The sequence below is a fragment of the Silurus aristotelis genome (assembly GCF_946808225.1).
Source record: "Silurus aristotelis genome assembly, chromosome: 8".
In the NCBI taxonomy this organism is placed as follows: Eukaryota; Metazoa; Chordata; class Actinopteri; order Siluriformes; family Siluridae; genus Silurus; species Silurus aristotelis.
In genome coordinates this window covers 17,379,098-17,390,148 of record NC_139581.1, presented here as the reverse complement: position 1 = coordinate 17,390,148, position 11,051 = coordinate 17,379,098, and the positions used below count along the sequence as shown (strand labels likewise).

Sequence of the window (11,051 nt, the reverse complement as noted above, 5' to 3'; positions counted from 1 at the left end):
CACTCAACACGTCTCGTCAATGTGCACTGTTTTGTAACTCTTTTGTGTGCACTCATTTTACATTGTCATGCTTTTACACTATGTTGCCTTTCTTCTCTGCCAAAGTCTCATGAATACCTTCAAATGTATACAATATATATATAAAAATAAATAAAAGACTGACGTGATTTGACCCGACTTACCAATGTTGTGAGCTTCATCAAATACTACAACAGATTTCTTTGCCAGCTCTTTGGAGACCAGGTCTGCGATTTTAGGGTCCAGAAGGTAATGGTAACTGTAAACCACTATATTAGCATGAAGCAGCTGATAAAGAAACAGAGGAAAAGATCATACATTAATCATGCTGACCACATTGACCAATCTAATTATCTAATTGTGAAGCAGTGCAATTAAAAAGAAATCACATTTTAGGCATTGGTATATCTAAAACATTTTATTTCGTGATGTATGTGAGCTTCTTATATTAGTTATAATCAATATAAAATCCAAATACATATACAGTCCTTTTCAAAAGTATTGGAACAGCAAGGCCATTTTTTTTTCTTTTCTGTTACATGCTGAAGAGTTTTCAGGTATGGAAAAGCAAAAATAAATAGATAAATAATAATAATTAAAAATACAGTTTGGTGATGGCAGTGAGTCACTGACTTGCTGCAGTTTTTGCAAGCAGGGCATAAGAAACCAAATATTGCATGCTATTTTCTTTCAAATCATTGGTTCTTATACTTTGGCTCACCTAGAAATTGCGTTGTTTGCCTCCAAAGGCACAATGTTCAAAACTGTTTAAAACATCTCAATGTAAATATCAGGAAATTGTTTATCTTTTGATCTCAAACCCGAATGTTTTCAGGATACAGCAGAACTGGGAGGGGACTATCAGTGGGGGCTGTATACCCATATGTGTTTGCTTTGAACATAATGTATCAAATGCCAAATCATGACAAGTCTTGCTCTCCACAATATCTAAAATGTATATCCGTTTATAATAAGATAACAAGATAGGAGTACATCAAGTCATACAAAATACATACCGAGTAGCGTGCTAGGTAGTACGGACACCAGCCTTTCCTCCGTCCAAAGTCTTTAAGGTCGTCTAGATTATAAATTCCAGGAGGAATTGGCACCTGCCTGCCCACAGCATCAAACTCCTTTATATGCAGGAAAAAATAAATAAACTATAAATGTGGCCAATGATTAAAAATAACTTCTGAAACAAATCCTATTAGTGTATATCAAAATGATTACAAAATGTTTTACTAAATAAAAGATCAACCTCAAACCATAATCATGAACTACGCATTCATTGCCAACCCTTTACCTCATAAAAGCGACAGGCAGGTTGGCTGGGGTTACTGTGACGTTGCGCACGAATGTACGATGCTGTCAGACTGTGACATTTTCCATCCACCTCTTTTCCAAAGCGCAGAGAGCTCACCTGTAAGCATGTGCATTACGGATCAGTCTCTCAGAAACACCATCAGCTTCAGAACATCCACAATGACTGAACCACCTCTTGGATCTAAAAACTTTTTTTTTTCCACATGCAGTAAGCTTTTTTTTTTTTTTGTTTAATGACCACAATGATACACTTACTTCAGGATGAATGCACAGATTCTTTCTTGAAGAAAGTGCTAAAGCAAGAAAGTGATTTTCTCCTCCTGCTTCCTTTGCATAGTATTCCATTAGTTTTCTCAGCTCCTCTACCACCTAAAAAACAGAAAATGAGCATCATTCAAACCTGCGATGGCACGAGCAATGAGTGCACTGTTACACCAATCCCTTATGTACCTTCTCTATCTCAGGTACAGTTCGAGAGCAGTAAATCAACTTGGTCACTTCAAGAGGGTACACCTGCAGGCAATCACAAACACTATTATTTATATAAAGTTCATCTTGCTCAACAGCAACAAAATTAATATTTTTAACACACACACATTATATATATATATATATATATATATATATATAAATCGGATTCCACCGGTCCTCACCCTCTGATAAGCTACAATCAAAGACAGAAGAGAAATAGTTTTTCCAGTCCCTGAGGGCATCTCCAGAACACCATGACCCTGTGGTGAGACACAACATCAGGTAAGAGAACGTGGTTCTGTAAATCAGTAGAAAATGAAGAACATATACAGGATCTACCTTGGCATCCAGGGTCCTTTTAAGTTCCAGCATGTAAGAATACTGTTCTGGGTAAATGTAGTCATACGGGAAATAAACCAACAACCCTTCAATATTCAACCTACAAGGAAGATTAACACAATCAAGAGGATTATAGTGATGCTTTAGTGAAGGCACTGAGGCTGTAATATCCAGAAGTTGGCGTCCTTACTTCATGGTTGTTGTTGGCAGATTGTTGTCTCACACTTGCAGTTTTACTTCCTTTGCTGTGTTTTCTGCAGCTGGACAGCAGATACGGTGTCAGAATTACACAAAGCGACCAGGGTTTGGTTACATCACATCTGAATTAACGACTCTTGTCAAACCTGCGCATCACCGTGGAGGTTCCTCACTGTTGTTTGAGCCGCACGGTGTCGCTTCCTAAACGCGTCATCATCGTTCTCGATTCTGATTGGCTGATCTGTTGTAAACTCGGTGTCTGATTGGATCGTACAAAGTTTACACAATCAGACCAAACTAATCAAAGTGGGAATTAGAAAAGGAGCGGGTGGGGAGGAACAAGCTGAATTATCACATTCCCTCTTATCTCTACTCTAATCAGATCTGTTGTATAATGTGTGTTTAATTTTATTATATAATATATATTTGGTTTATTATGTTTGGACATGTGCGAAGGAGGGACATGGGGAATATCGGTAGGAGAATGCTGAGAATGGAGCCACCAGGAAGGAGGAAAAGAGGAAAACCAAGGAGGAGGTTTATGGTTGTGGTGAAGGAAGACATACAGGTAGTTGGTTTGAAAGAGGCAGATGTAGAGGACAGGGGGCAGTGGAGACGTATGGTCCGCTGTGGCGCCCCCTAATTGGAGAAGCCGAAAGGAGGAGAAGAAGATATAATAAAAGGCATTCAATCTCTAGCCTCGTGGCTCTAATTAATACATGGAATTATTTACTTATACATGCATATACATTATATGTATTTATTTTGCACAAAAATTTGGCCGTTAGATAATTAATAGATCTTCTTCTTCTTTCGGCTTCTCCCATTAGGGGTCGCCACAGCAGTAATCCGTATCCATACACCCCTGTCCTCTACATCTGCCTCTTTCAAAACAACTACCTGCATGTCTTCACTCACCACATCAATAAACCACCTCCTTGGCCTTCCTCTTTTCTTCCTTCCTGGTGGCTCCATCCTCAGCATTCTCCTACCAATATACCCCATGTCCCTCCTCTGTACATGTCCAAACCACCTCAATCGCGCCTCCCTCACCTTGTCTCCAAAACGTCCTACATGCCCTGTCCCTCTAATAAACATAATCCTGTCCATCCTCATCACTCTAATGAAAACCTCAACATCTTCATCTCTGCTACCTCCATCTCCATCTCCTGTCTTTTAGTTAATGCCACTGTCTCTAAACCATACAACATTGCAGGTCAGACCACAGTCCTACAAACTTTCCCTTTCACTCTTGGAGATACTCTTCTATCACAAATCACTCCTGCTATCACTCTTCTCCACCCACTCCACCCTGCCTGCACTTTTTTCTTCACTTCTCTAACACACTATTATTTTGCACTGTTGACCCCAGGTACCTGAACTCCACCTTCACTATCTCTTCTCCCTGCAATCACATCACTCCACTGCCCTCCCTCTCATTTATGCACATGTACTCTGTCTTACTCCTACTGACTTTCATTCCCCTTCTCTCCAGCACATATCTCCACCTCTCCAGGCTCTTCTCAACCTGCTCCCTACTCTCACCACAAATCCCAATATCATTCGCAAACATCATAGTCCACGGAGACTCCTGTCTGACCTCGTCTGTCAACCTGTCCATCACCACTGCAAACAGGAAAGGGCTCAGAGCCGATCCTTGATGCAGTCCAGCCTCCACCTTGAACCAGTCACTCTTACCTACTGCACATTTCACTGCTGTCACACTGTCCGCATACATGTCCTGCATCACCCTCACATACTTCTCTGCCAAACAAGACTTCCACATACAATACCACAACTCCTCTCTCGGCACCCTGTCGATTTCTCTAAATCCACTAACACATAATGCAACTCCTTCTGACCTTCTCTATACCTCTCCATCAACATTCTTAAAGCAAAGAATGCATCTGTGGTGCTCTTCCTTGGCATGAAACCATACTGTGGCTCACCTCTTCTCTTACCTTCCTCAACTCTTATATGTCACCAAAAAAAAAAAAAAACCATGCCAAATCGAACATGCGGACCATGAATACGGATGATCCGCTGTGGCGACCCCTAATGGGAGAAGCCGAAAGAAAGTTTTTTTTTTTATTATTATTAAGAAGGAAGTACCACTCTATAAAATATATACATGAATAACAATCATTTGTACATTCATTTGCTGCTATTTAAGATTTTATACATTAGTATAAGTGTATGAGTGTAATATTCAGAATCTATATTTTTGAATATAGATTTATAATAAATGTTGTATATGTTATGCAGTTCCTGGTGTATATAGGCTCTAGAGGGCTGAATGAAACAGTAAGTGAAGTTTATGTGTCATGTGTTTATGTGTCATGTTTGTTAAATGAATTGTACTGAATAAAATGGTGGTTCCTGATGAAGCCGAATAAGCCTGTCATCTTTTATTAAAAAACAATAACCTCAGTTATACTTTTATACTCAAACAGTGTATAATCCAAGTCACACTCCTGTAGTAAGTGTGTATTTTGTATTTGTGCTGCAATGTTTTGGCACCATATAACACAGCCAGGTATGTTGCAATATAAATTTTATAATTTTCCTGTATTGATGGTTTCTTAGATTATATCTGTTTACAAGTACATAAAAATATTATATTCTGAGGGTTAAAAAAAAATACTTGAATTGGTTTTAAAATATTTTATTTACATGACCATGTTAAACCAATATTTTATATTATGATAGATATAAACAATGACCTATGTTTGTGATTCCCCCCACCAAAAAAAAAAAGAAAAAAAAAAAGGAAAACAAACACATGCCAAGATATGGGTGTCAAGATAGATTGGATTAAATCATATATATATTGTTACAAATCAGTAATACATTTTCTGAATGTTGCACTTTATTTGTCCCATGTTTAAATACTTTTAAATTATGAAGTAAGGCAGCAAAAAAAATTCACAGCCCATTAACAGTGAGTAGATTTTCAATGAATATTGTAAGTTTACAGTATAAACAATGCACAAAAGCAGTTTTCCATTCTGCCTCTCCATTTTAGATGGACATTTACACAGTAAGAGATGCAGTTATCAGTTTTAGTCTTATTGCCACAATCGGTCACTTTTGTGTCCAGGGAGTCTTAGCTATTCCCTGAGCATGGAAAGCACAAGCCCAAGCAAAGACATGATGTTTAAAGAGTCTTTGCTAGCTTACAGCTCACACCTGTTTTGCACTCTTGTAACGATCCATTATTCTTAAAACATCCTCCAGAATGGATGGTCCCAGATCGAGGTCGAGGCCAGCAAAAGACTCTGAGCGTGACATGGTGGGAGAAAATGTGGAAGATTCGCTGTGTTCACTTCTCAGGTCCTCATTGCTCAGGCCAGCATCAGAGTCCAAGCTCAGGCCTCGCTTAGGATCCGGTGGAGCACAGCTCTCAGATATGGACTCATCTGAGGAGCCTTCAGAGAAAGAGCCAGCAGAGGGCACAAGGTGTCTCAAGATGGGGATGAGGGTGAAATCATGGTAGAGCTCCATGTAGTGTCCAACCCCTTCTGTGCAGACAGGCATGGAGTGTTGCTGCTGATTATGGTGGTTCTTTTGCTGTTTAGAGCTTTCCTCTAAGTGCAGACGAGGAGGTTTGGGAGGTGGCTGCTCAGGCGCAATGAAGGCAGGCATTGAGATAGTGTTTTTAAGAATGGAGTTGTGATTTGAGTTATGACGAGGGTCATACCTGTGCTGTCGGCCTTTTACCTCAAACATGTCATCAGCATGCCTGTTCATGTTGTTTGAAGAGAGGTGTGACGGGTGTGCTGACACAGGTAACATGTCCACTTTGCCTTGGAGGAAGCTAACATCTCCAAACATGTCATTCTCCCCCTCTGGTCCAACGTGGGCACTGTGACGCAAGTCTCCTAGAGGAGGGCTGATCATATCACTTGAGAGAACATCCCTCAGTTTAATTTTTTTGCCATTCTTTGTTGTGGGTGTCTTGAGATACATAGGTGTCTTGGCTGGCATCCTACTTCCCAGAATTCCAGTGACTGTTGTAATAATGTAACTAGAGCTAGGAAAAGTTTGCTCCTGGTTTTATCACTGGCTAATTCATCATTGGCTTACCTTTACTAAACCAAGCGCATTCTTTTGGTTAAGTAGCCATAACATCACAGGATGTAGAGCTCAGTAATCATTAGTTTACACCAAACAAGCAGACATTTCCAAGTTGAATTCTTGTTTTGTACTTCTGAATGTTTTCTACAATGTTCTGTCTGCCTGAGTTATAAGATTACTGGAGATCAGGAACTCTTAGCATCTTTGGAAGTCTAAAGGAAATACAGAAAAAACCAGCACTGATTAACCACCAAAAAGAGGTACAGAAGCAGGTTGATATTTTAGTGTCCCTTGGAGCCTGTTGGAGAGTTACAGTTACAATCAAAACATCAACAATAAACACTGACTGCATTTTTCCAACTACCTTCAGCTCCTTGGTAAAATGAGTCTGCCTTGTTAATTGCATTTTAGGGAAACATAGCGGAGATAAACAGCTGGGACAGAATGTAAACAGATTCATAGAATGATGAAACTTGCACAATCCATTGCAGACCAAATATTACAATCTTGCAAATATTAGTTTCATGTATTTTTGAAATTTTATACATAGGTACAGAATCACTTTTAAACTAACCCTACAGTATAACCCACTGTAAGTTGGGAAAGCAGAACTTCAATTAAATCACCTAAAATTATTATAAAATGGTTCGTTCCATGCCTTGTTATTGTCAAAGCTCTTCCTGTTACTCTAACTTATAATTATAAACGAGACTGCCTCACAAGAGTGATATTTTGACATGTGAAAACAAACAAATCAAACATATCAAATATGTCGTATATGTAGTCTAGAATCAGCATCATTCATCTTAAGTATATGCACAAAATAGTCCTTACAGAATAACTAAAGTGTATAAGTGAAGTCCATAATAACCAGACTGACAAATAGCTGCTGCACTGTTTTTTAAAAGCAGCACTTCAGTAGCTAAGGAAAAGCAGGCAGCTGAAGCAAAAAAAAGGAGGCAAATTTGTGGTCACCAAAAAGCCCAGGCACACCCCAAAGCTTGTAAACTTAGACATTTTTTTTTATAATTCTATTATCTCTGGCATAACATGTGTTAAATTGTGCAAAAGCACAGTTGCATGTTTCTTTCTGCAGGCCATATGTTTTCTCCATCTGAGTGTTTACGGTCTCTGAGTGTGGTTTACTCACGTCCGACGCCACACTGCAAAAATATCCAAGGAAAGGGCTTTATATATGAAAAAATGGGAAGAAAAAAAAAGGCAATGTAGACCAGACCTTTCATTTAAAAGTGGGCAAAAAATAATTCATGGTAAAAAAAAAAAAAAAGGGGCTGTGTGGCACTAAAATAGGCAAAAAAAAAGAAAAAAGAAATGTCATTTATTCAAGTAAAATATAACGATTAGCTCTTAGATGGATTGTTCCCTGTTACACCAACACACCTCAATTATGAGATGATATTACACTCTATTACACTATATGAGATGATCCAGTTTCTAGATTTCCACTTGAAGCACACATTTAGCCCCACAGTTAGCACAGACATCCCATATCCTTTGCCTTGATTAATCAGAATTGAAAACAAACTTGTGTGTCTGAACTGTAAATGAATAAAAGTATGCAGGGTCTATAGGAAAATTTATATATATTATCAATTGTGCCATCACCATAATGTGTTTAGGGTTAGATATTTTCCATAAACACACAATGCTGTTCATTTTTCCCCAAAATAAAGACAGTGGTTAAATAATATATAAACATGAGATAAGTTAAATGATAACAAACATAATATAATTGTTCAGTGTTAACATTTTTGATAAATAAATAAAAATGGGTTTGGCATACCAGATAAACTTATTTCTGAAAATAGAAGTATGGAAATTCCTAATAATTCCTACAGAATAAATGTCACCTGCACTGCACTTTATGGATAGAATTACAACTGAAATACTATCCATAAATACAATATGTTCAGTTAATCAATAGACAATGTCTCTTAGACTCAGAAAGCTGTCAGAATTGTAATCTACTTCATAAATAGTGAAAAAGGATGCCATAAACGACAGTATTAAATGAATTACTTGCCTTTCTTTTAAAGGTAAACTCCTGCATGCACTCGTCCCCTAAGCACGACTATAAACCTCTTAACTGTGAGGTTTAACAGATGAAGAGAGAGAGAGAGAGAGAGAGAGAGAGAGAGAGAGAGAGAGAGAGAGAGAGAGAGAGAGAGAGAATTAATGCTTCTTGATGAATGCCTTGCACTAAACCCACCTCTTCCTTCCTGGATTGGCTAATAAATTGCACTCAAAACCGGTCAGCCAATCGCCATGAAGGGAGGCTGCTTCTGCCCGGAAATGTATCACTACATGGGAAAACACTGGAGCCAAGATGATCCTGGGACAAAGCAAGGGAACTTGGAATGCTTGTACACATAGAATTCTGTCTCCGGTGCAAATGAACTTCCCTGTTAGTTTGTCTTTTCCTACTGATTAGCTGGAGCAGTGACCGAGTGCACACATGTTTGTTATTACTGTGTTGTTATAAAAGCTTATCTGATGTATATTTAGGTTCATTATCCAGTTCCTAAGAAAGTTTGCCACATGTCAAGTACCTTGTCAAAGGCATGTAAGCTACTAGCAGTGAGACTTCTTGAATGTGCAAATAATTAGAACTGACATACACTAATACATTTTATCCCCAGAACAATAAAGAAAAGTGAGAGCCATTGGTTTTGTTATGTAATTTAAATGATCCACTTATGAAGAAACCATGAATAAAGCAGTAAATCTGGACCCACACACACACACACACACACACAAATCAAGCTAAGGAGAAGATGGACATTTCAAAAAGACATCCAAATCACTCTGACTGGAAATGTTCTCCCACTGACAATATTTCATACAGTTTTGTATACATCCTCATAGAACTGAAGGCGATTTACCAAAAGCAAACTTAAAACACAATACTTACTTATTTCTTGTTACTGATGTTTGAAATCTGTGCCAACAACAGTTTTGTAAAAAATCTACTAATGATCATTTGTGGTCTCTGAATACGTTTTCTGTGTCAGTTTTGCTGTAACTGCAATGTTAAAGGTTGTTGGTGGTGTACAAGTTACTGCAAATGTACTGCAATATTAACATTTATTATTATTATTTTAATACCTTATGTCCTTTATAATCATCATGTTTCTATGTTCTTATGTATTTATGTATAACACATACATTCTGATAAATTAAGAAAGCACTTATTTTTGCTTGTTATTTTCCCACAGTCACAACAGTATTATTAAATATGAATTTTTTTATTATGCTTAAACGTTTTGTATTAATTAGAGTACTGACCTACTTCCTCTCACAGCACCATTGTAAGAGAGAATATCATTTTGCAATACAAAGAAAATGCTTACAATAACTTACAATACAAAGACTTACAATAACTCAGTTGGAGTGTTTTAAACAAACTAGGTAATCATAGTCATGTAAAATTGGTTGTAAAAATACTTTATAAATTGTTTGTTATACTTATTAAGTTGTTTGGCACATAGCCACTGCATCTGTTTCTCTAGTTACATTTATTATAAGGGGTAAATGAGCTAATTAGGAACATACCTATAGTTCATCAGACCAACATATGAACATCCCACATAGATAAAAATCAGTCAGACTTTGCTGGTAGACTATTGGTAGATTATTCTGTCAGTTTTAGTTGTAACGATTAACCATATTGAGAGACACATCACAGTTAGCAATACTTACATTTTCACTTTACTATATTTCTCTGGAGTATGTTGAGATGGTTATAAGTTAAATACAGCATTTCAGTTCACTTGTATGCAGTAGCAGTCAGTAGCCTATAAATGTTTAAAACAGATTTATAGTTAATACACTATCATTTATTTATAAAAGCATTTTGGATAAAAATCCGATATAAATGTAAAACACAAAAGCCTGTAAAAATCATAGAGAAAATATGTCCCATTACAAAACAGCATTATTCAAGAACATGAGTAAACCATATTGATGTTGTCCATTTCCTGTTCTGAGAGAATGTGTAGGTCAGAGTTTAGAGTCATGACTCCTAGCGTGTGTCCGAACATGACGCAATGAGCCAGTCCATTGTACAAACCCTCATTCACTGCTCAGCCAACACCACTCCCTGTAGAATTTCATCATGCTGTAAATCCATCAGGAAGATCATTGTAGATTTCACTGTGTGAATGTGAATTTATCGCATAATACACAATAGCAGAAACTTTGCACGACAACTGAGTGTACCGAGTGAGAGTGACCTAGCCAGGAGGAATCACAGGAATTCGACTGATGTGACTGCATGGTTTTTATCAAGTCTAGGGTTCTGTTTTTGCAGAGCAACCTACATGCATCATGCTGGGAGGATAACACTCTGACCAGATGTGGAAAATGAAAGCAGTAAAATCATTTTGTTGGGTCTCTCTATTTATACTCACTGTGTTCCCAATAAACTGTAGCTTTATAAAAATGTACTCTCCACTAACTATTTACAGACTATTAAAAGATATATATTTTTGTGAGTGGAGGGTTTTATAATTAATGCATTGTACTGGAGACCAGTATACATTTGCAACACCACACTGCACTTAGTCCTCCAAACCATATTAGTCAGGAAAATCTACAATCTTTTA

General features: G+C 37.6%; 2 protein-coding genes across 2 annotated transcripts in view; both read right to left on the bottom strand.

The window, feature by feature from the left end:
* ercc2 (excision repair cross-complementation group 2) overlaps positions 1-2,610 on the bottom strand; it is an 8,357-nt gene extending 5,747 nt beyond the window's left edge. The window contains exons 1-9 of the mRNA XM_083549276.1: positions 2,496-2,610; positions 2,342-2,411; positions 2,152-2,251; positions 1,995-2,072; positions 1,792-1,854; positions 1,597-1,710; positions 1,322-1,438; positions 1,035-1,151; positions 183-306 (exon numbers count right to left, since the gene is read on the bottom strand). Coding sequence (XP_083405402.1) covers positions 183-306; positions 1,035-1,151; positions 1,322-1,438; positions 1,597-1,710; positions 1,792-1,854; positions 1,995-2,072; positions 2,152-2,251; positions 2,342-2,346 — 718 coding nt within the window. The 5' untranslated portion in view covers positions 2,347-2,411; positions 2,496-2,610. The remainder of the gene's footprint in view (positions 1-182; positions 307-1,034; positions 1,152-1,321; positions 1,439-1,596; positions 1,711-1,791; positions 1,855-1,994; positions 2,073-2,151; positions 2,252-2,341; positions 2,412-2,495) is intronic.
* Positions 2,611-4,998: 2,388 nt separating this feature from the next.
* On the bottom strand, positions 4,999-8,510 carry LOC310730366 (cdc42 effector protein 2). Its single transcript, XM_083549281.1, has one exon. The coding sequence runs from the start codon at positions 6,334-6,336 to the stop codon at positions 5,533-5,535; it is 804 nt and encodes a 267-aa protein (XP_083405407.1). The 5' UTR covers positions 6,337-8,510; the 3' UTR covers positions 4,999-5,532.
* Between the last annotated feature and the right edge of the window lie 2,541 nt (positions 8,511-11,051).

Bases quoted from the DNA above. Each gene is read 5' to 3' on its own strand.
- LOC310730366 (XM_083549281.1), bottom strand. From the start codon at position 6,336: ATGCCAGCCAAGACACCTATGTATCTCAAGACACCCACAACAAAGAAT.